Source organism: Miniopterus natalensis, chromosome 1 (assembly GCF_054644295.1).
Source record: "Miniopterus natalensis isolate mMinNat1 chromosome 1, mMinNat1.hap1, whole genome shotgun sequence".
In the NCBI taxonomy this organism is placed as follows: Eukaryota; Metazoa; Chordata; class Mammalia; order Chiroptera; family Miniopteridae; genus Miniopterus; species Miniopterus natalensis.
The window spans coordinates 175,526,637-175,553,854 of NC_142081.1; the positions used below are offsets into that span (position 1 = coordinate 175,526,637).

Consider the following 27,218-nt stretch of genomic DNA (forward strand, 5'->3'; position numbering starts at 1 on the left):
TTGAGGGGGCTAATTTTTCCACAATATAATATACATCACTGAATCTCTAGCTTTTCACTTAGCCTCAGAGGATGTAGACGTTTTAAGAAACATCAGTTTGGTTTATTATTTTACTTAAATAAATTAGAGAATATTATGTAAAACATGTTTTTGATTGAAGGGCATTATTATGTATTTTGGTCAATTTAAGGAGAGGACACGTTCCACTCAGATCATATGGCATAGTATGTTTTTTCTTAATATTTCCTATGGTCTTCTGAACTAAAGCTGAGGCCTTGATTTGACTTACTATTGGCTTTATCAGCTGCCCTTTTTTTTTTTTTACAGTAATTAGTAAGAAAATGTCCTACTATTATAGTGATGACAGCATTCTAAAATTTATTAATTAGTTTATTTGTTTTCAAGACAAAGATTCAGGTTGGAGCTGAGAATGTTATAGCCTTGGAGCTGTGTTCATTGTGCCTGGGGCTGATGGGGGCAGGTCCTCTGTGGTCACCTTGCCCTCAGTAGGATTGTTTTGTTAGTTTGGTTTATTTTGACTTGAAGCAGCTGAGGCTTTACATATGCAGAGCTTCATGAGACACACTCCCCCGTGCCTAGCTCACCACTGCTACTTCTGTAAGCAAGAAAGCCACTTTGCTAAAGCCTTAGCCGATCCTGAAAAATGTTAACACTTTTTCTGCTTAATGTTTGCCAAAGGGCTAATCTAAAAATGGCACCAAGGAGGTTACCTATTATCCATGGAACAAGACTGAAATAGATTATATTCAATGGGGACTTGATCTGCTGACGGAAAGTTATATTAGTATCCCTGAGCAATTCATAAAAATAGAATGAGATTTTTTACGGTGAATCCTATTTGTGTGGGGTATTATTTTTTGTTAATTAAAAAAACCAAATCTCTCCTTTAGCAGCATTCAATATTTAAGTTCTTTTTCTCTTATACTTATTTTCCCATGGTGTTTCTTTATGAATTGCAGTTATTTTTCAAAACTCCATAAATCGTTCATTTTGCACACTTGCAATGGGTAAAACCCTTGTACAAGGCTAGATTTATTTTATCAAATTCATTACTACATATACTTTAAAGCAGTGTATTGAAGCATTATTGAGATAGAATGTGGAAAGATTTAAAAATCACCTTGAAACATGCAGAATTTTTCCTGTCATCTTCAAATGCCTAAAACATTGGAAACCATTATTTTTTTCAATGACTGTGTAATGGATAGGTTGGCTTTTTCCTTGCTGGACTGTCACTGCCCAAGTTTGTGCTGATTGTCCTTGTACCTTCCCAGTTTAGCATTTTTTCTGGACAAAAGTATCTTGTCTTGACCAATAGACTAGACAGTTACCCTAATGATAAAGCAAACATGTAGAAAAAGCATTCTTTTTCTAGCATTGAAAATTTGCTAAAGCATTTAAGTTAAATGTTTCCAAATAGTAACCTAGATATATATAGACTATAATAGGTGTGCTCTAATAGAGTTAAAGGTTAAAATTTCAATCAGTAGGGGGGTTTCAGAATCTCTCGAGACAATCTGAGATAATTATTGGCTATAATTAACTTTCTGGTTACTCTGCGGTCATTTTGTAGCCATTAAGAGTGACTAGCTACTCAGTATTAGAAATCATGGCATTATAAAGTGCCAGAGTTCCAAGGCACATAAAACGAAGAAAACTGAGAAGTAAAAAGGATCTCAGGCTTTCATTGTGCTGCAATGTTTATATAAGACGCAGGCCCATTGTTCTATAATGTAAGACAAATACTCTTGCTTTGCCCTCAGGAATTTTGTTATCAGACTATCTTTCTCATTGGGGGGGGGGGGGGGGTTACCCAAGATACAGAAAGATGTAAAATGTGGAGGGAGAAATCAGAAGTATGAAAATGAGAAGAGAAATACTGAACAAGATGTCCTTTCTTCCATGTTACTTGTGGGGTCTGCTTTGTGTGTTTCCTATGCACTTCAATTTTTAGGGTATTTTTTGTGAAGCACTAAAGTTTCATAGTATATGTTGGCCTGAATGAGAATAGATGCTGGACATATATGGGGAAGAGAGAGGTCAAATCCAATTGTCACATTCTAGATAGACCACTGCTGTTTGGGATTATGGTATTCTGCTCGATAAACCTGATTTCAGACCACGTAGTACAGCCTGATTCATTAGAGCCATTCATCTAAAAAATAGCTGCATTAAATATGAACATTATATATGTTTATTCCAGGTCTATCTGCCCCATTTCGAAAGCTTTCCACAATCTTATTGTTGTATTTACTTGATGGTATTCTTCCTTTGTGTCTGTAATATCCTATTTTCTAGCTGAGGTTTTCTTTATTTGTGATAGTAGTCTGATAGATTTCCAAAGGATAAACAAATGTGATTATTTTAATGGTGAAAGTACAAATTGAATGTTCAGTGGAGGTCTTACGGCTGTTTCAGATCAGCTAGATGGTTTCATGGTCCTGGCCTACCTAGGTTCAGTATCAGCAATTTTAAAGAGTGCTGACGAGATAAAGACATTAGCCAGAAGCCTCCTGATATATTAACTGTAGGTGATAAAGAACATAGCTCTAAGTGGGCTATGCTACTCCTTATAACAGCAATTCATTTGGTGCTATGGTTTCCAGAGGCATGCCCCATGCTGAACAGGTTTACCTGTAATTCATGTAGGAAACTCCCGTTTATCCAGGTACCCAAAGAACCCAAAAGTTAAATTAGAAAAAAGCAATTTTTTGATAATATTATATAGTGTAATTTATATATTGATATGCCACAATACAGTTGTGTAGTGCCAAGTTAGTTTTCATGATGTCTGAGTGCTTTGAAAATTGACAGTGCACACAAATTTTAATCAGAAACTCATTACAAAGTTTAATTCTAATGTTCAGTTTTTCGCAATTTATCAAGTTTACATTAAGGGTTATTCCATTTCTCTTTTTAGACTGATCATTTAAACTGTTTCCTTCCCAATTACTCCACCAAGCAAAGAGCCTGTGAAATGTGAATCTCAGGCCTTTTGAAGCATTACTGGACATTGCCAAAATACGTTGTACCAGAAAGCAATTCTGGAGATGGCTGCAGTAAGACCCCTTTCCCACTGGCCACCCACATGCATTTCTGGCAAGGCGAAGTGGAGTCTGTGTTCCCTAACCCTTGCTTTGGGTGTGCCTGTGGCCACAGTAGCAGTGGTGCTATGTCACTCTGAGGCTGGCCCACCGGAGACCCCTTTCTTGGACCGAGCACTCACACTGTAAGGAAGCTCAAGCCACATGGAGAGACCTCACTCAAGTAAGGCGTTCCCGCTGAGAACCCCAGCATCCACTGCCAGGCATGCGAACAAGGACACCGTCAAGGTGACTCCAGTCCCAGCCACTCTGTCTGAAACTGCATGAGAGACTCTGAGTGACAGCCTCCTGGCTGAGTCCAGTCAACCTCCAGACCCATGAAACATAACGTTAAATGATTGCCGTTGCTTAAAGCCGTAGTCAGGGCGATTGGTTATGCAGCGCTAAATACCTGGAAAACTGTGCTTTTAAATCAGGCCCTTGCCAGGTGGACGATGTCAGCCAAGACCTTAAATTTCTTGAGTTCTCTTTGTTTATCTTACAGATGTTTAATCTAGAATACTGTATGTGCTCAACATGTCTCCCTCCCTCCCTCCCTCCCTCCCTCTCTCTCTCTCTCTCTCTCTCTCTTCATTTCTGGCTTGCTTGCTCCTTTCCTTCCTATGTAAATTCAGCTGAATGCAGCTGCATTCGTGTTGGGCCATTTTATACTGGAATATGTTAGTGCCAGGTGTGGATTTAATTAGACCTTTACTTAGAACGCTAGCAGACAGAAATCAGGATGCATTTTCCCCCCAGTGAAAAATGCTGAATCATCGGTTCCAAAATCGGCATAAAATATGCTCAGACCTTCCACAGACGGCATGTGTGATGCGATCAAGTGCTTTGGGAAATGGGGTAAACACATTTTTAAAAAAAGCAATGTTTCCATCAGTTCACAGTGAACATTATCTGAATTCAGTTCAGGCAAAAAAAAAAAATCTTAAAAAGCCAGATAAAGAAAACAAAGACATGAACAACATGTTATTTGTAGGAATGACATACATTATCTCCTTGGCAACTGCAGCGTGGCATTCAATTTGGCGATCTATGTTGTGTCATCTCGGATGCCTGGAAGTCACTGTTTCCTAGGGAAACAAAGGAAAGAACAACATGAGAAAGAGTTCTAATTTTAGTATTCTGGGAAAGTATTTTAAAACCCGGGACCAGCAGGCTTCCACAGCACAGCTAGAACTCAAAATGGCATTGCGTTTTCATTTATTAATTACACAGTGCTTTAGAATATGGATTTGATCCCAATTTTCTTTGGCCCTGCTGAGCTTTTTATTCATGCTTTGTGGTCAAAGGATGACTCAAGACATTTGTGTGGAACTTTCAATGCACAGGTATTTAGTAACTTTTGCATAACCATCAGGATCTCAGCTTATGCATATTCATTGGTTTATCATTTAACAAATATTTGTTGAGTGTCTAATTTGTTGGCAGGCATCGTGCAAGGTTTTGAGGCTGTGTAAGACCCCTTGCATTACATCTTACAATAATTCTGTCACATCTACGGGATATCGTGGCATTTCTTTATTTGAAGTGAATCAGTAATTTAGCCAGCATTCATTTAGCCCAGGCTGGAAAGTCCATTATATTGGGAGCTAAGAGATAGTAGAAATGAACCACATGGCAACACTACACTTGACGGGACACAGAGCAATTCTCATCAAGGCTTTTCATTGGTCAGTGATCCCAGTGAACATTCATATCGTCAACTTGTTTTCATCAACAGCTTCCAAGTGAATGGCTCTGAAATATTTATAATAGTGACTCATGCTCAATATAATTTCACTTGGTAGGCAATTCGATGAAATCGAATGTCTTAAATGAAGGAAACTCAGATTGCAATGTAGCTAGCTGGGGTCTGAAAGTTCTCACTTTGATGACATTCAAAGAAGGTTCAGCATCATAAAGTGCTATAAGCGGTGGCAGCGGGACTGCTTGGTCGCAGCGGAAGCGTGGCGTGCTGGCTGTGTGAGATGAAGGCATGACGCCACAGCCTGCATGACGCCTGCCACAGCTTGCCAGGATTACCAGCGGGGCTGCTGCGGATTCTCCCACAGTAGCCCTGGAGACAGGACCTGAGACTTACTGGGGAGCAGAAACGTGAACGAGTTACTTCTTTCCAAGGGTGATCTGTGTCCTCATGGACCTATGGCTCCAACGCATCGTCTTTAATGTTTATTCTACACCCATTTCCAACCTCATTGCAGCAGAAGGTGCGGCATTTATCCACATTTCTGAGGTCTATTAAAAAATGTCTTGAAGGCAGACTGCTAATGTCTGCCAAAGTCTCATGGAAGAACCTTCTAGGCTGCCCTTCCAAATAGTGGTTTCAGGTGTTCTTCCAGCACGGGGGAATAGAAGCCATATGCCTGATTTTATAATTTCAGTATTAAAATTAATGGCCAGATTTCACTCCTGGATTCCCCCCCCCCCCCATAAGGTCTTATTTTGCTATGTCCTTCCTAAGAGCAGCATTTCAGCTTAGAATTTTCTTGGGTTTGTGGATATATTCATGGGAGATTTAAATAGCATTGCAGCTGTACAGAAAAGCTGTTCTAGTGTGTGCTTTGAAAATCAGCTTTTCAATAACTGATAGCTTTAGAACTATGATTGAGAGGAAAAATCCAGTCCTTGTTAAACAAGCTATTTCAGCCACAGGCTATGTGTTTCAAGCAATTTGAGGAAGGAAAAGCTCACATTTCTCATCGCTTTATTCCCAGAGAGGCAGGTTAGTGCCCGTGGGCCTCATGCTTTTCCTGTGTAGCCAGCAGGGGAAAGAGAAAAGTGGAGGCTGAGCCAGGAGATGACTCTTACTCTCAGCAGCAATCATTCAGTCATATTTTTATATTTTTAGGTGATTTTTCCTTTTTAAAAAAGTTTTAGTCATACTTTTAAATAGGCAGTGTATGAAATAGGAGAGGAAAGACATTTAATTCTGGTTATCAGTTAATATTCCAGGATCAACTCATTTAACGGTCCATTAACCACTGTAGTGGCCTGGATGGGCCTGTAGTAATCTGGATGGAGTAAATGACTATCACCTGGTTTTCAAGTGGGTTGCAAAGTGCTGCTTTTGGCTATAGAGCTTTGCCAACTACTAATCTCCTGAGACACATTGTGTGAGACACATTTTTGCTGTGTTGAGTGTGTAGGAAGGAATGATTTTGCTGTTGATTTATTTCAAAAGGATTTTGTGTTGATATATTATTTATTCGTTCGACTTATTTTTATTGAATATTTCTTAGTGCTTGGTTCTGTGCTAGTGAGCAAGGAAAGGAGAACAGTAAGGCTCTATCGTAGCCCTAAAGAAATTGATATTCTTGAAGGGCACTCACACAGTGTGCTACATGCTGGGCTAGGAAAAAACATGAGAAGCTGTGTGAAGATATAATAATCTGGATTAGAGCCTCTGCTGGGAGGGGTTGTGGGGGGATTCTGATGAGGGTAGTGGGGGTGTCAGGTTAAACTTCTCAGAGGGAGCAATGGCTAAATACTATCTTAGAGAACATAAAGGGAGGCAAAGGAGATGGAGGAAAGACAGTGAGAAGAGAATGTGCGAAGACCCAGAAGCTCATGCTTGTAGAAATAAGTGAAGACATCTTGGCAAGAATCCAGGTGTTTTCCCCAAAGCTGACAGTTGCAAGGATCTGTGTGCAAGCAATTTAATTTTGAGGTGATCTCAAGAAGCACTGTGAGGGATGGGAAAGAAGAAAATCCAATAAAGTTTGATTAATGAATAGAATTAGCAGAGCATTCTCATCACGCTAGAAACTCCCAGGGTATGTGTGGCACATTCCCCAGAACTCTCCCACTGGGTGGGACAACAGCTAGAAAAATAGGTAGATTGGGAAAGTACTGAGGCTAGTGGAAAAGAGTAAGGCAGAAGTAAGAATTGCTAAAGTTTTGTGGCTTGGAAAGGTAGCTGGATAGTGTGCTGGTATCTAAGATCCAAAATACAGCAGGAGGGATACATTTACTTGAATAAATATAGTGGGTTCATTAAATATGAATCTATTTGTAAACTAAATTAGACTTTGGACAGGGACAAGCATGTGTCATAAGGGTAGAAATTTGCCCCCACTTTTGTATCAACAACCAAGATGAGTACCTGACATTTAAGTAGGCACTTTAATAATATTTGTTGAATAAATGTGTGGATAGATGAATGAATAAATTACAAGTTTGGTATCCCTCTAGTACATCTGAATGATGTCCTGCTGGACATATGGGTCTACAGGTTGGAGAATAATTTGGGAAGTAGACATTGAGTTTATGATGTGGAAATAAATGGGGTAATTCAAGCCCCTCCGTAAGTTTACTCACCTGAAGACTGAGAAACCTGAGATGTTCAGGAGTTGAACCCTATGGAAAGATACCATTTAGGGTTGGGTAAAGGAAGAGCAGCCCACAGGGGAGACTGAGATAGGGCAAACAGTACTAGGTTGTGGAATTTATGGGAAAATTTAAACACAGAAGGGAGCAATAGTATTAGATGCTGCTCTGACAGTAAAACACAGATTTCGAAAAGGGCCTGTGGAATAATCCACAAGGAGTTTCAAGGGAAAGATGGGAGGGATAATATAATAACAACGGGTTGAAGAATAAATGACAAATGCAGAAGTGGAAATAGTACCTTGCAGACAATTTCCCCTAAAATTGGAAGTGAGAGAGAGTAGCAACTGGAAGGGCTCAAAGGTTTAAGGAACTGTTGGAGATGAAATTTGCATTTGCTTCTTTATAATCTGAGAGAAATTTAAGTATGTAATACATTGTGAGAGCACAAACATTTTTTTAAAAATTGCTAATATAATTAAGTAGAACAGTATCTACGGGATTCTTGATTTTATTCCTCTCTTTGAGCATCCATCAGCCCAGAAGGAAACCTTTTAAACTAGAGCCTTTAATGATCTCTTCTTACAGTTGGCAGATCAGGGCAAGTTAGGTTTTCTCTAGTTCTTAGCATTGCTCCATAGAATGGAGCTGAATATCTGCAGTTAGGGAAAGGAAAGGAGATGAATTTTGAACATAGCATGGAATGTGGCATTCCCATATATTCCCAACATTTTCTGAGATGGACAGTTTCAGTATTCATTTAACATTTGGTTCTGTTGAAAAAATACAGTGAATGTCTGAGTACAGAATTCATGGAAGCTTATATAGCAGTATTTTACCTTATGGGGACTTATTTACATAGCTGTCTTAGAATATGAAATGACAGCAATATAACAACACTATTTAACAAGTATGGATCACTCGCTATATCCTAGGCAGTCTGTTGAGCGCTTTACAGACACTACGTCAGTAACTCTAAGTAGCTATCCTTATTTATCTTCATTTTACCCAAGAGACATCTGAAGCACAGAGAGGCTACGTTTTGAATCACCCTGATTTCAGAACCAATGGTTCTGGTTTTGTTTTTCTTTTTTTAACTATTAATACACTGCTATGCAAGAATGATGATGAAGATAGGTGTTTAGTAGCTTTGGGTTTTAAGATTTGTTTTATGGATTTTTATAGAGGACAAATTTCCCTTGCTTCCAACCAGATATCTGTGTCTCCTAGTTTCTGGTCTGCTTGGTCAAAGCAGTTATCTTGGTGATATATATTAATGTGCTGATGAGCCACTTGCCATAAATTGCAACTCAGCTCCTGGTTCAGTTCATGCTAAATTTTGCAATCTGCCTTTACTGAAGTGCAAAATTGGCTTTCTTGTTTTAAAGTGGTACAACATGCAAAATAGTCTAATACCTTATTTTCTTGCTCAAGTAAGATAATCTAGGCTCAGAGGAACTTTTAACATTTTCACTTTGGGTGAACAAGCTGTTTCAGCCTGAGAGCCTTGTTAAATGAATGGTGTTGATAATGCCCCATTGGAAGCTGTAGCTGATAGCACGGTACTGCTCCTCAGGACAAGTCAAATTGTTTCCTGGAGGGAAACCAAAGTGGCTTCAGTTATTGGGGGGCTTGTCTATTTGACACCGTAAGAGTTACCAACCCGTGTCATGGTAGAATATAAATTTGTTCTGCTGTGCTGTTTTACTGTAGATGGAGTAGATTTGTAATGAATTGTGTTAACAGGATGATTCAACATAACGCTTCATAGCAATTGACTGTGCTTCCATTTGTAAAGAGTAGAGAAGAAGATTGATTTGGAAAATATTAGAGCATTCACAATAGGTGGCTTAATGAGTCCTATTCTGCTACATACACAGGTGTACACACATTTACATTATACATAATTTGGCACATGCGTTGTTGAACTTCATTAACTTTATTTGTAGATAATTACATGTTTAGGAATCATTCTCAAGTCAGCAGCTAGAGCTAGTGCTTCTGTTGATACTCTCCCTGGGTTACAGTTGAAGTTGAAATTACAGGGTCCTATGCACCAGGGGGAAAACGTTTCAGGCTTACCACCTACTTGAATAGTGAATTTTAAAACATCTTTGAAAGTGCTATATTCAAACTTAAGGGAAAGTTTATCAAAGAAAGTTGGGGCACAGTTTCCCTCTTGCAGAAGGAAAATATTTTTATCATATAGAAGACGCACATTTTGAGTGGTGACGTTGACTCATTTCTAAAACAACTTGAATAGGTTTCTTCAGTTAAAACAATTTGCTCAGCTGGATTGTAATTGTTGTTAAAATAAAATTTTCTGTAGAATAAATCATCTAATGTAGACCTATTTATAAGTATTTATTTAGGCCCAAATGTAGAAAATATCTAGGATGCAAAGTAATATCTAAAAGCACATGATGACAACCAAGCACCAAAGAAGTGGGAAGAATATTAGGAAGAATGGGAACAAGGACAATCCTTAAAAACTCTGGAGCAAATTAATCAGAGGAAGGTTGGCTTTGTGTGTGTGTGTGTGTGTGTGTGTGTGTGTGTGTGTGTGTGTGAGATAATGTGGCTGAAAGGGTAATGCAGTTTTTAGCTTATAATAGGAACTTAATAAATGTAAATAAAATCCAAATCTGAAAAATCCAACTGTTTATAAATGTTACTTACCTGGTTTGGGTCTCTGTGGACATATTTCAGGTAAATTCCGCTTTCTTTTAATCCCTTTAACATATGTACTTGCTCTTGTAGGCAGCTTCCTGAAGTGGCTAAAAGTGTGGGTTTGGGATTTGAATCATGACTAACCCATCTAAATTATTTGACCTTAGGAGAAGTACCCAACTTTTCTAGGCTTCGGTGTCCTCATTGGAAAAATCTGAATATTAATACTATCTCCTTGGTGGTTGTACAAAATATGGGGAGTTATTTGTGGAAACAACTTAGTGTCGTGCTTGGTTTATCGTAAGCGTTGGGTAAATTGTAGAGATGTTGATATAGGTTCAAGATTCCTGTCTGGCAAGGTGAGTATCAGATCTTAACACTATGTTAGAGTGGTTCTGAATGGAAAACATTGTCTTAATCACCCATTTCAAAAACAAAATAAGAATAAGATGGGAAAAGGTGGATTTTAGGACATCCTCAAGAGATCTCAAATTTTAATTGACAAAGATTATTGGCCCTCCTTATCTTTATACCACTGACAGGAATCTTTGAAAATTGTTCCCACTACCACCAAACATTTTCCTCCCTTTCCCCACAGTTGTCCCCCTGTTAAGACCTACTTGCTCATTCCTAATGACTCAGCTCATGTGTCACTTCACAGAGAGATTTTCCCAGCAATCAGGCTAAGTAATGTACTTCTTAGTTCCTCTAATTTTCCTTTATAGCATTTATTATAATTTTTTTGTAATCCCTGCAAGAAATTTCAAGGGCTGTTTTTCATCTCTGTACTCCCAATGTCCAGCAAAATAATTTTAAAAGTTGAACACTCCATATATATTTGTGAACGGTTTAGTTGAGTGAATCAATGTCTTTAATGGGTCCTTTATTGCTTATGAGTTTAACTGTGGACCTTCTCTTATTTCCAACATGAGGTGAAGCATAGGACTTGACCTTTTCTCCCTTAAAAATAAATCTACTAAAGCTATTATAAATGTTTAGATTCAGTAGGCAAACATTGTCCAACATTCCAAAGTAACTCAGCCTACTTCAGGTAAGGTACTTGGCTCATCAAAGACTTCCTTATGTTGGATAGCTAGGATCTTACAAAGGGTTGTGGCTGATAATGCTTGGGCTGTGGAACTTTTCCCCTCAGCAGAAGTATACTGAGGATCTGGTCTTGATAAATTATTGCTTTTTGGACAGTACTCCTGTTGCCTTTGCTGATGCAGATAAATTGTGACTCAGATTACTTGCTATGCCAGCCTCCTGTAATGTTGGCATGGATCTGAATTTTTCTGGATGGCTGTTTGTCATAGCACAATTTCATTATGAACAAATCATATCAAGTCTATATTAAGAAAAAAGCATTGTACAAGCATTTTCTAAGTTTAAATGTAATTTTCTGAATATTTTGAAACTGAAACAATCCATTTCCATACAGTGTGGATACTTTACAAAAATGAATTTATTTAGCCTCTGAAGTTAGGAATTGAAAAACCTAGCAAGATTCTTTTTACACTGTTTTATCTGATATCTACATATGTTAACTCTAATTTTAAGAATTAAAAAATATTTTTGCCCATCCAGCGTGGCTCAGTGGTTGAACATCGACCTATAATCCAGGAGATAGCAATTCAATTCCCAGTCAGGGCACAGGCCCAGTTTTCGGGCTTGATCCCCAGTGGGGGGCGTGCAGGAGGCAGCCAGTCAATGACTCACCATTGATGTTTCTATCTCTCTCTCCCTCTCCCTTCCTCTCTCTGAAATCAATAAAGTCATATTTTAAAAAATCTATTCTCTGTGACTTGAAGCTGTTTAACAAAATTGTAATAATACAAAACTTTTAAAAAAGAATTTAAAATATTTTTAATATAAGGTATGAAAAAGTTATAAATTATGTTAATTACATCTTCCCAATATTTAAATAAATACATACTCTGAAATCCATAACACATGTACACACATTCACATATAAACACAATCACACATGAAAGTCATAATCTTGACCCTGGTTGGATGGTACACGTGGTTGAGTGTTGTCCCATACATCAAAAAGTTGTGGGTTCAATTCCTGGTCAGGGCACATACCTAGGTTTCAAGTTCGATCCCTAATTGGGGTGCATAAGGGAGGCAACCAACCCATGTGTCTCACATTGATATTTCTCTCTCTCTCCCTTTTTCTCTAAAATCAATGAACATATCCTCAGGTGAGGATTTTTTAAAAAGTCATAATCTGAAGAGAAGCAAAAATACTTAGGGAAAAATAGTGGGTAGTTGAAGTAGAATCTGGAGCTAAGGCCAAGCTGGAAGATCAAATGAAAGCCCCAGTTAGCTCTGGCCAATGTGGTTCAGTTGGGTAGAGCATCGTCCCATGATCCCATGAACTGAAAGGTTGCTGGTTCAATTCCCAGTCAGGGCACATGCCTGGGTTGAGTTTTGGGCTTGATCACCTGTAGGAGGAGTGCAGGATGATTGATGTTTCTCTCTCTCCCTCTCCCTTACTCTTTCTCTAAAAATAAATTTTTAAAAAATCTTAAAAAAAAAAAAAATTCCCCAGTTAACTGAATTCCTTTGATTTGAGTGAAGAGAAACTAAAAGTGACTCAAGGTCTCCTGGATGGTTCTTATACCCAGGCAGCTGGGACAGTTTAGGCCAAGGCTGTAGATGCCCTAGTGGATATGAAAGCGTTTTCATTAGTCAAGGACAACTAAAAATATTACAAATAAATGAATGCCTAATTCTTGCCAAAAACTTCTGTTTCTCTGCCTTTTATCTTGGCTCTACCTACAATGTGGGGTTATAAGGAAAGTATACTCACTGAATGGGGAAGTGAGGACAGAGCACACTAGGAAGGGAGAAAGCTGTGAGTTTGTTTAGGTTTTGTGTATTTTTTCCTATAAAAAGGTTAGTTAACATACATTATTTAAAAATCTTAAAATTATGTGTGTTTTGAACTTATTTTGAAGTTAGATGATTGTCTCAGTCTATTCCAGCTGCCATAACAAAATAACATAGATTGGATGGCTTAAACAGCCAAAATTTATTTTCTAATTGTTTTAGAGGCTAGGAAGTTCAACATCAAGATTCCAGCAGGTTTCAGATTCTGGTGAGGGCTCTTTTCCTGGCTTACAGACGGTTGTCTTCTTGCTGGGTCCCTATATGACACAGAAAAGTGCTCTTTGGTGTCTCTTCCTCTTTCATGAAAGCATCAGTTCTGTCTGATCAGGGCTCCATCCTTATGACCTCATTTAACCTTAATCACATCCTTACAGATCCTATCTTTAATATAGTCACATGGCGGGCAGGTATCAGGACTTCAACATATGAATTTTGAAGGGACACAGTTCAGTCTATAGCAGTGATTAAAGCCTCTTACTACTTCAATATTTTAGCTTCTTTGACATTTGTTTCTTTCTACTATCCCATTTGATGTCCTTCATTGCCTCATTTCCTGCTTCCAATTTATATGTGGAAGAGCGTCATTTTGGTTACTGTAATTGAAATAAGAGAGAAAAGAAGAATGACACTCTAATGCCAGACCAATATATTCACAGATACAATTCTTTTTAATATTCCATTATATTTAGAAAGCATGCCACCCAAATTGGGTTGCCAAAGGTCTAATTGTAAGCCAGTGTTCTAGGTATGTCTTCTCATAGCACAGTGAGGTGTGACTGTCATCCTGTACCTTGGATGACAACAGTTCTTCCAGTCTTCCTTGGTTCCCTGAGTACCAGTTTCTAGACTTCACTGATAGGAAAGTCACAGAGAGAGACCAGTGATCTGATATAATAATATACAAAATGCCCTTCTTATATATCCCACATCATTTATTTGCACACTGAAATACTGCAGCTCTAGATTTTCCTACATGGAGCATGACGTATGGGTGTGGTAGCCAGCTGGTTAAAAGCATGTTAACTGAGTGCCAAGTGCAGAAGAACCACTCAGTAAAAGTTAACTATTGTTGCTACTTTTGCTATTGCTGTTTTTTCCTAGAAGGGCTTTTTATATTTTTCTTACACATAAGTTATAGGATTTACTCTAGTGTTAATTCTCACCTTTACCATGTCCAATATGTATTTTGAATTTGCTATTACATTTTGTATTTCCTCATATTTTTCCATTTTGTATTTACTCAGAATTATTTCTCTTTTCAGCCATTAATATCCTTTTTGTGGTTGACTTCACCGTGGACTGTCTTTTGCTTCAGTGGTCCTCTACTTTTCTGATTTTAGAAATGATGATCATATTTTCATAGATATATGGAAAATATCTTGTATAGTTTTGTTTCCTGTAAAAATTTATGAGTGATATACTATTTTCTTTCAGGGGCTTATCTTAGCATTTGCCCTCTGCTGGATTTCTCTATGTAATATTCATTTGATGCCTATTATGTGCTGAACATTGTGTTAAGTTCTTTACATGCATTATCTTAATTTTTCATCATTCATTATACTCTTTTAGCAAGGCCTTTCAGGTTTCAAGAGGTTAAAATAACTTGCCAAATATCTCACAGCTAATAAATAGAAAATTCTGTATTTGAGTCTATTTGATTTGCTGGCCCACAATCCTAACCGTTTAGCCAAAGTTTTGCAATTTCTCATCCTTGAACACTGGCAACAGCATAAATAATGAAAAAGACTTCCCGCAAATAGACCCTGAGACCGAGTTTTTAACTAACTCCCAGTGTTTATTCTTTTTAAAAAAAAATCCTCACCCGAGCATGTTTCTATTGATTCTGAGAGAGAAACATCAGTGTGAGCGAGAAACATCAATCTGTTGCCTCCCTTCCCCACCCCAATCGGTGTTCGAACCCTCAACCTAGGTATGTGCCCTGACGGGAATTGAACCCGCAAACTTTTGGTGTACAGACGACACTCCAACCAACTGAGCCACCCGGCCAGGGCCCAGTGTTTATTCCTATAAACACTTAGAATGACCACAATGCTGCTCTTCATTATGAGCAAGAAAAGAATCATCCAGCTCAGTGTCTGCATTTGGAGAAAGCGGGTGGAGTGCCCTTGGCCCTCTGCCCTCCCTAGAGTTATGTTGGCAGCAATGGTGAATGTGTCCCCCGGAGCAAATCCGGGTCAAGTCCACTTGCTCAAACTTAGAACTTCCACTCTGACTCGTGCAGTTTCGGACAAAGAGATTTTCTCTACCAGAGACACACATTTAATATACAAAGCACAGGCAAAAATAAGAAGCACTAGGAATCCCTATAACAAAATTAACCACAAAATCACGTATCTTCAAGAAATCCTAGTATTTTATATTTTCAACCTCTAAATATGTAAATAGGAAATGAATGAACTCTTTAAGACCTTGTTCTCTGGTAATTCCCTATTGAAGGCATGAATTTCTTATCCCAGTGCCTGATATTGAAAGTACTATTTCTATAGCTTATGGAAATGCATACATTGAATTAAATGCTAACATTGGGAGGAAATGAAATACAATAAATAGGGAACTCAGCACTTTCATTCCTACATTTCGTTGTTCAATGTGTGCTCGAGTCCCCTGGTAACTACTTATGAAATATTTAACATGTTTATTTGAAGGGACTGTTTTTCATTTCTGTTTTCTTAAAACACTGCTGATAGTCCTCAGTAAATCATTACCTTGGAGTCTGGTTTCAGCTGCTCCACCACATTTTTTTATCTCCTTATTAAATAAGATGTGTGGCTAACCCCAGAAGCCCTGTCAAAATGGCCTTGAATACATGACTTTACATTATTGGATTTTTTTTTTTTTGTATGTGACTCATTGATATTCTAGAAGATAAACCTGTTCATTATTAACTTTGTTTGTTTTTAATTTAGACAGTTAAATTACATTTTATTAAACTTCATTAGCTTCTCAAGCAGGCGATATGAATGTAGCTTGTGTTCTACACACCTCGTCTTAGTCACTATCTCATTGTGGCTGGAGTAATAAGTTTAGATGAATTTTCTTTCTTGCAACTGATAATGCTCCTTTAGAAACTGTGTCAGATCACAGTCATGATTGACGAATTGCTTGGATTCACTCCTGTTTGCCTGTTGCTGCTTTAATTTGTTGGTAACGTTTGAATCTGCCACCTCATTTCTCTATCCCACCAGTTTCCTTGCTTCAGGCTGTTGTGACTAATGACAAAATGATTTCAAACTCAATCATTTTTTAAAATTCAAATGAAGCTGAAGCACTTTTCATGTTTGCAACCACTGTGTCTACTGAATACTGATGGAGCCTCTCAAGTTTCTACACACTGTAGGAAACACAACATCACTCTGACACATTAGTTGTTTCAAAACTTGCAGACTGAATATTATTCTTACTGAGTCCTGTGCCAGGTAGGTCAGCAGATGTCTCCATCCTCTTGTGCTTCGTCATCATGGAAAATGACACACTTTTTACATAGTAGACCATGAGATATCAGTACAAAATAACTTCAGTATCATGTGTCTGCTTGGCAGAGAGCAACGACTTAAGTCTCAAATCAGTCTGATTATGGTTTCCTTTTAATAAATTCTGATGTATAGAGTGCTGAGAGACTTTAGTTATTCTTAGTCACACTTAGGATTGAGTCAAGATAATTTCTGTGCCCTGGGCAATATTCTACAAATCTGGCCCATAAACAAAGAATTTAGTCATCTGTAGGTCAGATAGAAAGTTTTTTACATTTTCTCTTTAATTTTCTTAATTCTAAAAATAATCTTGATTCTCTACTATATTCATTTCATTAAAATTTATTTTAAAATGAAGTAGATGCCTGCTGTGTTCATTAGATTACAATGATTAATAAGATTGTCTCTATGCTCTAGAAGTTCACTGGTAATCTTAAACTAGAAGTAAAAAGATTTGATCTTTGTTTTCAAATCATAATCCTAGTGACACACCTCATACTGCTCCCTCCATTTTCATAAAAATGCTTTATTTTTTTCTTGCTTCATTGATGCTTTTTTTTCAGTCACCATGGGCTGATCCCATCTCTTTGGCTTGGGGTCACTTTTCTCTCCAGGCATCTTCTTTAAGTCTCTTCTTACATTTATTTGATATTTATAACATGTTTAATTGTAGATGTTGTCAGAATATAATTTTCAAATCTTCAAAAACATAATGGAATGGACATAAGTCAAAGTTTTATTCAACTCTTTAATTAATAAGGGAACCACTTAAATAATAGAACTGGTTCAAAATCTTTTTGAGTAATAGCTACAAGTAGCCTTTTTAAAAAAAAGAAATATTAGAATGAGGTGGCTAGGATAGAAACAGAAGCCTGCCCTGTAATATCCTACAGGGCAACACAATCATAACTTTTGGTGGCCTTTTCTTCTGGACAGTAACCTACGAGTTAATATGTAACTTCATAGTGTTTGGACTCAATTCCAATATTAAGTAGCAAAATCAAACTCAAGTAAATTCTAGAGACTTAATAATCCTTGCACAGACTTGTTAATTAATGCTCCATTATGACATTGAAAGAACATGCTGTACTCATTTCTGACGTCCAAGTGTTGAATAATTTTTAACAATATAATTGACTCTTACAAATACTTGACTGACTCAAATGGATAAGTGTAGTTATTGAGTTTTTTAATGCCTCCTCCACATTGGTGCATGAAGTTGCTGTGCATCATGGCAGAACACTCAGTGAAGTAGCTCAGTGCATGACTTCCAGCCAGTTATGACCTTTCTGCTCTTATTTTTCCCTGCTGTACATAAGGAACTGGAATATGTTGATCACTAAAAACTCTCCCAGTTTTAAATATTGCTATTTTTAAAGAATGGCATTAGAAAGGAAAAGTACCTTGATCCTTTAACTAATGTGTTGAATTAGGCAATGGAGCCCCTAATGATCTTCGATGAATTCTGGGCAGGCCAGCCTTCTAATTATCCCAGAATGTCTGGGGAACTTCTCCTCCTGAGAGCTTTGGGAGTGCTTCCTATAGGACCCTTGGTTTAGTTGGTCTACACATGTTATCTAGTGCCACAACAATGCTGCATAAAGGCAACTACACAACTTAAGTAGTACACAATGATTTATTTTTGCTCTCAAGTCCATGAGTGAATTAGGAAGTTCTGTTGATCTTGATTAGGCTTGGCTGGCAGTTCATCGTCTCTTAGCTGGGGCAAACTCATGCGTCTAGTGGTCAGCTAGCTGTTGGCTTCTAGGATATACTCAATAGGATGACTGATTTCTGCTCTAAAAGGTTTCTCCATCAGGCTAGCCCAAGTTGGTTCTTGTGTTGCTGGCAGTGTTCTGAGGTGGAAGCAAGCAAGGGCTTTTAAGGCTAAGACTCGGAAATGACACACCATCATTTCTACCACATACTGTTGACCAAAGAGGCCTGTAGGGAAACAGACTCCATCTCCTGATGGGGAGGAGTGGGGAACTCATATTACAAGGAGCATAAATATGGAGAGAGAGGACGAATCTGTGCCATATTTTATTCAATCAACCATATAGAACATAATTCACAGTTGGGATTTCAGGAGGTTCCCAAAGGATACTGATCTAGAGGAAAAGATGAGGTCCTATAAATGTGCTGTGATTTCTTGTGGGGTGCAGTTAGGTTACTTAGAATTAGTTTCATCCTTTCAGGTCTTACTTTTAAGATTCATTAGGCAGGACTGGGTCAGTGCTTGGGGTTAGTTACTCATATTACTGAGGCGAAGCCCTTCTGAGTGCTCTACCAAATGCTGTATGAATGTTGAAATTTTCAGTCTGGCTGGAAGGAACATGCGCTGTCCCGGCTTTGTGTGCACCAGGCCCTGCTTCTGGTCCTTCCAGGTGGGCTTCTCTGCGGCCTCCAGTAGTTACTTCACACTCGTGATCTGATCTGTGCTTAGCAAAATACTCAACAGGGCTCTTCACATTTTCGGGGTTCTCTCTTTTTACAGCGTATACTTCGTTCTCTGTTGCTTTTCCCTCTGAACTCTAGCCACATTGGTTTCCCTAGATTCTCAGCTTCATCTCCTCAATTCCCAGAGTGTGCCAGCTTTTTCCCAGATTCTTCCTTCCTGCACCACAGCATGGAAACTCTCTCAAGGCTGTTTCTTCTCTTTCAGTGATTATGGCTCTATGTTATTTAGTGCCCAGTGTTTTCAGAAAACAGTTTTGTTTTCACATATTTTGTCCAGTTTTCTTTTTGTTTTTTTAAGTTTGAATCCTTTTTTTTTCTTTTTTTAATCCCCACCCAAAGATATGTTCATTGATTTGACAGAGAGAGAGAGAGAGAGAGAGAGAAACATTGACCAGTTGCCGCCCATACGTGTCCCGAGTGGGAATCTAACCCACATCCTAGGCATGTACCCTGACCAGGAATCGAATCACAACCTTTTCTGTGTATGAGGCGACACTCCAACCAACTCAGCCACCTGGCTGGGGCTTTGTCCAGTTTTCTTGGTCATTTCATGCAGGAGAGTAAATTCAGTCTCTGTTGCTCCATTGTGGCCAGAAATGGAAGTATTCAATTCTTAGAATTTATTCTTAGGAATAAATTTCTAAAAATTAAAGATGACTTAACTTTTGGTGGAAAAAGGCAGTGTGCAAATATCAGATTTTATTTGAAAATGCATATTTCTCTCTTGCTTGTCCAGTTGGTCCTTCATGACTCTCTTTCCTTCTCTTCTTGGTTTATTGGTTATATTTTGTATTGTATCATGTGTGTGGGAGGGGTACTCATTTTATCTTACCAAGGACAGTGTAAGCTTTTTAAATGTTGTGCATATACCTTATACTTCTTTATATTCTTCACCATGTATATTACATTTTAGAGTTAATGGTAATCAATTAATAATTATGCTTTTCTGTAAAAAAGGGGATTCAAAATCTGAGGATTAACTGAGTGATGTTTACAGTGGGCTTTGTAGAGTAAAAGCTCAGGGTAAATAACAGTAATTCAGCGTTTAGGTTGATGTAAATTTTGGTTTAAATTGTCTCCACTGGAATTAGGTGCCATATGTTACATGACAGTTTCTCAGGAGTTCAACCGCAAGCTGCTTAGAAGAGTGCTGCGGGCGGACAGGAGGGACGCTTCCTAACCTCTCACCCCGCTATGGCCCTCATTTGTGAGCCTTATTTTCTTTCTCAGAAAACTTGAAGTCATAATTCACAAGTATATAAGATATGGATTGAACACTCTCAGCCTGCTTGATGAGTGTGGTGTTGAAAAAAGATTATATTTGTAGACTAAGCATTTCTCTGTAAGGTGGATTCTCAGTTAATTGTATGTAATGTTATCTGAAATTTCTTGTAGGCTGACTTCTAATCACACACTTGTGAGCTGTTCTCCCTCCGTCTCTCCCCTACTCCTCCATCTTCTCATCCATCATTTATTTCATAAAATGGCAGAGGAGGAGTATATAGGAAGCAATTACAGTATACCCTTAATATAACTTAGAATAAACATAATTAAGAAGCAAACATTTTTGCAAAAAAATCAAACTATTATCTAAGGACCGACACTATTTGGGGAATCATTTGAGTAATTGCTTTCCTTCATTAGTGTGGACAGTTTATAGTTGGCTATGCAGTTATTTATCATGCCTGTCAAAATACAAGGAGCATTAATTTTAATGGTTTTTATGCATCTGCATTCAAATATAGCTTTGTTCTACACATAGTGTAATTTGATGGAAAATACTGAATTCCATGTTCGTTTTATAGGTAATTTGAACTCAGATATTTATGCAATGACATGGTGATGCTGTTTATATGTCTAATACAACATTCTATTTAAAATCTACTTTTATTTATTTATTTTTATTAATTGTGATAAGTATCTAAAATGCATTAGAATTTCTGGATATGGGTGCCTGGCTGGCGTGGCTCAGGGGTTGAGCATCCACCTAGTATCCAGGCGATCGGGGTTTGATTCCCGGTGAGGGCACAGGCCCGGGTGGTGGGCTCCATCCCCAGTGGGGGGCATGCAGGAGGCAGCCAATCAGTGACTCTCTCATCACTGATGTTTCCCTCTCTCTCTCCCTCTCCCTCTCCCTTCCTCTCTCTAAAATCAATAAAAAGATATTTTTTAAAGAAATCTTTAAAAAAAAAAAAGAATTTCTGGATGAATAATGTTGCCTATGATTGCCTATATAAGAGTATGGAAATAAACTCCAGGGACTTAGAAATGAAAGCGTTTGGGGGTTTTTAAAGAATGGCATGCACATATGATGGTCATTATTATTGTTAGCTCGTGCCCAAGAGTAAGTAAAGCTCCTCCTGTTCATAAGCAAACATACACAAAGCCCACTGAAATGTGTGCAGCTTGTCACAGAGCACGTTCCGATAAAACTGAACAAATGAGTTGCACTGCTGTCAGGGTGAATCCTTAAAATAAAGTCAAGTATAACTCTAGTTTATACTCTTAAAAGCCTAATCATCTTTTTATAGATTTAAATTCTAATTATAAGAATGGGTAACATTTTGAAAAAAGAAAATTTTTTGCTTGAGTTTCAAATATGTACACATTCTTTTGGGTACGTTTTTCACATCACGCTGAGCGGTTCTAGCATATTAATAAAGGTTTAGTTTATGGAAACGACTCATTTTAATTATGTGACATAAAATGGCATAGCGATGTAATTTTTGTTACCTTTTTAGAACACGAGCGCCAGCCTGAACATGAGGAAAAGAACAAACGTCTTGGTTCCGCCCGAACCCGACGTCGGCGTCAGAACCGAGGTGGGGACCCCTCCGAGCAGCCCCCCCGCGGCTCCGGACCCCGCCGAGGCCCCGCGGCCGCCCTTGGCCTGCAGCCCGAACCCGTTCAGCCGCGCGCACGCCGCCCGGACCATCTCCGCGGCCCGCGCGCCCCCCGCGCCCCCCGCGCCCCCGCCCGCGCTCCCCCGCCACGCGTTCGGGTCGCGGCTGGAGCGCGTGAAGACCACGGTCAACACCGCGGGGGCGCCTGGGAAGCCCGCGGCCCCCGCGCCCCCCTCCGCCCCGCCGCCGTCTGGATCTGGCACGAGCAAAATAGACAAATACGCCCGCATTCTCTTCCCGGTAACGTTCGGCGCCTTTAACATGGTCTATTGGGTTGTCTATTTATCGAAGGACACTATGGAGAAATCAGAAAGCCTCAAGTAATTGTTTTTGCTGTAGTCGCTTCCTAAAGTATGATGAACCTAACGCCGAATGTCTTTTTAACTGTTTTTAAAGATAAGCAATTGTTCTTTACTAAAATCAAAATCCTGTGTAATTTTTCCATTAAAAAAATTCAAGCCAGTTATTGGGAGAGTTGATGAATTCCTCAGTGAAAAGAAAGTGAGCCAATTTTCATTGCAGAAAAATGATTTAAATAGAATCAATTCAGCATTCAAATTAGACAGAATACAGACCATCTTGGAAAGTTGGGGCGAGAGAAATAGGGCTATTAGAAATCTGTGGTGCATATTTATTATGCATTGGAATTTGAAAACAGACTATGACGTTTTTAATATACACTATGAATATCAACCAACCACCCTAAATTTCCCGGTGGCACTGCTCTTAATCAGAATTGTCTATCGGATAGTATATGCGGTGACCTTTGGAGATCCTCTTACCTAGTATCTGCGAGAAAAGAACTTTTCCTGTTAAGTGAAACGTTTTTAAAAGGAAAATGGAACAAAACAAACACTGACCAATGGAGTGAAACCTCTGCTGCATCAAAAAGAAATACAGAGACCAGGGAAAATGTGTTCCCTGTCATATGTTGGCCAAACAGGACTTAAGAGCTGACTTGGAAATTTGTGCTTTGAGCCAAAGTTTAACTCATTGTATTGATTCTTTTGATTGTAGTTCATTAAGTTATGTATTCTTTCAACGTATGTTTTTTCAGAGCCTACCGTGTCCCAGGCACTATGCTAGACATTATCTCTCTAGGAAAGCTCCTTCACCTTTACCTACAATATTACATAAATAGGACAGTCAATGCATGCTAATGAACCATAAACTAGCAGAAGCCATTGCATTCTTTCATGGAGAAAAGTTATTTAGAGTCTGAAAACATATTCAAAATATTTGTCTCCTACACTGATAGAGATAGCAGGTACATTGTTCACAGAGCCACTTTTGAGATAAGTACACATCAGTACAACTTCAGGAATTGACATCAAAATATAATGAAAATGTGGTACAGGTTTTTCTGTAAGTAAAAAGCATTGTGTGCCTGGAAGTAGAAATCTGGGCACTGTAAGACCTTATGGATTACCTGTCTGAAATTTGATCAGGATCACATTATACAATTTGTTCAGAATCCCAGAATCATCAGAATTAGGAACTCAATACAAGGCCTTTTTAGATGATTTCCCCCAACAGAAATCTGGTGCAATGTATTAGCTAGTGAAATGCTAAACTTCCAGGTTTTTGTGTCCATAGTTCTCTATTTCTGGGCAGTATCCTGTTTATTTGGGGGGAAAATTGTACAGTTTCATAACTAAGGTGGGTTTTTAGAATTAAAAGAGCAGCAGCAAAGGAATGGAGTACAGAAAAAATCATAGCCAAGGGGTAGGATTCCACTGACTCTGTTATGCAATTTATCACGATTTTCATGTACTGACTTTTCTTTTTCATTAGGTTGACTTAACAAGTTAATTGAATTTCCAGCAGCTATATTATGCTGCTAAATCTAGGTCCAGTTTTTTTGTTCCATTGCTTCTGGATTTTTCTTTTATACTTCTCTGTCCCTGACCTGGGTTTTGTAAATGAATGTGTTCTACATGTGTGGGGGAACATTTTGAAAGAAATGGCCACCTTGCAAACAAAACCTCTTATTTTAGGAAAGAAATTATATTAATTGGCATTAGTTTTTCAGTTATTTCATTGCCTTGGAGTGACTTTGTATGAGAACTGTAACATGTGCAAAGGCCAAATATTAATTGTGAGTCATGTCTGAGAATTCCTTACTGGTTATCTCTTTAGGTATTTCCTAAAATAACCAACAGTTTTAAGGCTGAAATATGCTTTAGAAATCACCCAATCCAAACCCCTCATTTACAAATTGAGGCCAGTAATATGAGGCCTAGTAAAATTTGTATAAATGTATATATTTAATAAAGAGTATTTGTACAAAAAACTTAACAAACATTATTTCATGAATGTGAGTAGCTTTCTAGCCTTGAGGACAATGCTTGAAATTGTTGTTGGAAGCTATGTTTGTTTATTATTCTAATGAAATGACCTTACTTCTGTGGTGAGAAACATACTCCTTGCTTATCTATTAGCTTGTTCCTAAGAAGTATTTCATTGGCTTCCTTTCTTAAAAAATAAATTCTCCTATAAATTTTACAGATAGTCAAGGGATAAAAATTAATGATTTTGGATTTGTTGGCCAGAGATCCAAATGAACTCAATATTTTTCTTACTTTTGTATAGGAAGATTTTAACTAAATCAAGTGGCAAAATAAAGAGAAAAGGCAAAATTAACCAAGGATTCTTAATTGTTAATTTGAAGAATAAATTGACCAGAAAGTCTAATTATTAGTACAGAAACGAATTATTTCATTTGCACACAAAAGTAGTAATAATGATGCGTAGTTTGTTTTATCCCTAACTGAATTCCATCAAATTCATTCAAGGCTAATTTTTTAAATTTGTGGTCATCATTTCTATCTTTCTAATAACTCAGAGCTACATTAAATGTAATGCTTGTGAGGAACCAGTCGCTTTCACCATTAGAAAATCTCATTAAAGTCACATAAGAGCCCAAAGTCCTAGCAATTTGTGAAGAATAATAATTCTGACTGAGAACAGTACCTTTGTATGTCTCTATTTTTTAGATATAAGATTCAGAATTATTTTTATTCAATACCAATCTCTGTATTCTAGCTTTCAACTCCAACTTGGACAATAACTGCTACATAATTACTTCTCATTTCCTCTAGGCATGGGTAGGTATACTAATATATTTACATGATGAGTGTACAGTTAAAAATGACTTGCATTTGTGCATATACAGAGTATATGAATAATGTGTATTTAAAATTGGACCTCATCAATCTTGAATTGGAGTAGGCAGAGAGTAGAGTCACCCTCTTTTGCAGAAGGAAATGAATCATAGAGAATTTAGTGACAAAGATAAAAGCACAGGGCTGGAATGAACTTTAAAAGGTCATTTTTCAATCACCTTACCTTAGCAGTGACTGTGTTTCAAGCATTACATAAAAAATGTGTGGTTTATTTTATCCATGAATTGGTAATTCTTTCTGACCTAGAAAGAAATCCCTACCCTCCACTCCCCTGTTTCCCAGTGTCCCCTCTTCTATATGTGTAAGTAACCTCTAGTGAAAAAGTACTAGGCAGAGAAATGGATGACCTGACTTCAAGTTTGGACTCTGTTCTACTCTATTTTGGTTTTAGATAAGCCATTTAAACTCTCTAGGCTTCATTTCTTATTTATAAGAGGAAGGTGAAATTTAAAAATAAGATTTCCTTCAATTTTAATATTCTCTGGTTCTCATGTAAACTAAATACAAGCATATTCTTGGAATAGATACACTCAATGCTTTGTGCCACAAATATATATTTATGAGAGGGGGGCTGATTTAGTTTCATTGCTCAGTTACTTTTAGCTCATGACTTTCCTCAAATTAAGATTTCCTTAAGAGAAATAGTAATATCTCTAGATTAGACATTGTCTTCCCTGTGGGAGATTTTATTCTATAAAGACTGAAGAATTTTGACTATTTCTCTTTTCTGGGTTTTCATTCGCCTTATGTGTTCCTGCTTCATGTTGGGCACTGTTCTGATTTTTAGATGTATGTGGATAAATAAAACTGGTCCCTTTCCTTATAGGTGGTCACAGTCTGTAGTAAAGATAGACGTGTAGACAAACAACTGTGGAGTGTCATCAGTGCTACAGGAGTATAGAACAGAGCTGAGACTAGGGTGGTGTGAGTGAGCACCCACCTTGGGCACAAAGTACATTTGAAATCAGATCAAAGCATCCTTCTGCCCACCACTACCAGAGTCAAATAAGTAGAGACAAGTTTGAATCTTTGTGGTGCGTTTATTAATCAGATAGCCGGCAACCTGAGAGAGGGGCAGGTGTAAAACCCTGAAAAAACTGCTCTGACGTTTCATCTCAAGTCAGCCCCTATATACGGTTAGCTGGTGGGAAAAAATCTAAAGTTAGTGAGTTCCCAGGGCCTGCCTTCTATCGTTGGCCTTGGAAAGATTGGCCTGGGAAAAAATCAGCTCGGAACATTGTATCCTTTCAGATAGGTCCAGTTCTTGATCTGCGCTTAAAATGTATTTTCTTTTGAGTGACAGGCTCATCTGGGCTCTGGAGCTGCCTTATCTCCAGGGCCTGTTCTTCATCTTGCAACACATCCTCTGGGTTTCCAGGGCCTCGGGGCTGCCTTATCTCCAGGGCCTGTTCTTCTTGCAACACATCCTCCAGTTTCCCAGGGCCCATCAGAAAAATCTCTTCTTTATAGTGAGTAGCTATTAAACAACTGTGATTCTGTTTCTATTACATGCCCCTCTCCTGTCAATATGAGGGCACCAAAAACCTCAAAAAGCAAGATAAACAATACAGCCTATCAATGTCTCTCTCTCTGTCCCCCTCTCCCTTCCTCTCTCTCTAAAAAAATCAATAAAAACATATTTTTAAAAAATATTCTAAAAAATCAAAATTCCTGGATGAAACAAATACCCAAATTTTAAGTAAAGATGGGATCACTATGAATGATATTTTCTTTTGCATTAGGCTCTCTTACTCTGCATGGCACTGATATAGAGGGTAGAAAAAAGATACATGCAATTTTATAACTTCGTTGATGGGAAAAAGTGATGGCAGGGAGGACTTCACAGAGATATTACTGAATTTTGTAGGATAATTTTGAATTCTAGCCCCTCTGCCTACTCTCACAAACAGACAAACAACAAAAGCATATTTTTACCACCACCTGAAGCCTCAAAAAAGATACAGATTTGGAATTCAAGGGGGCACTCTTGCTACAACTAGTTCAGGGTAGTGGAGGGTGGGGGTGGTAGTGGAGTGAAAGCAGGGAAGTGGAAGTTGTTGATGTTGGAAGGGCCTGCTGGGGCTGGGTTAGAGAGAGTCTTGTGTAAATTACAAGAAAGATTGGATTTGATCTTGGATTAATGGCAATTTATTGAAAAATCTT

General features: G+C 38.2%; 1 protein-coding gene across 1 annotated transcript in view; it reads left to right on the forward strand.

The window, feature by feature from the left end:
• The window catches only part of GABRA4 (gamma-aminobutyric acid type A receptor subunit alpha4), a 59,875-nt gene extending 34,080 nt beyond the window's left edge, over positions 1 to 25,795 (forward strand). The window contains exon 9 of the mRNA XM_087827595.1: positions 21,709 to 25,795. Coding sequence (XP_087683721.1) covers positions 21,709 to 22,194 — 486 coding nt within the window. The 3' untranslated portion in view covers positions 22,195 to 25,795. The remainder of the gene's footprint in view (positions 1 to 21,708) is intronic.
• Positions 25,796 to 27,218: the final 1,423 nt, after the last annotated feature.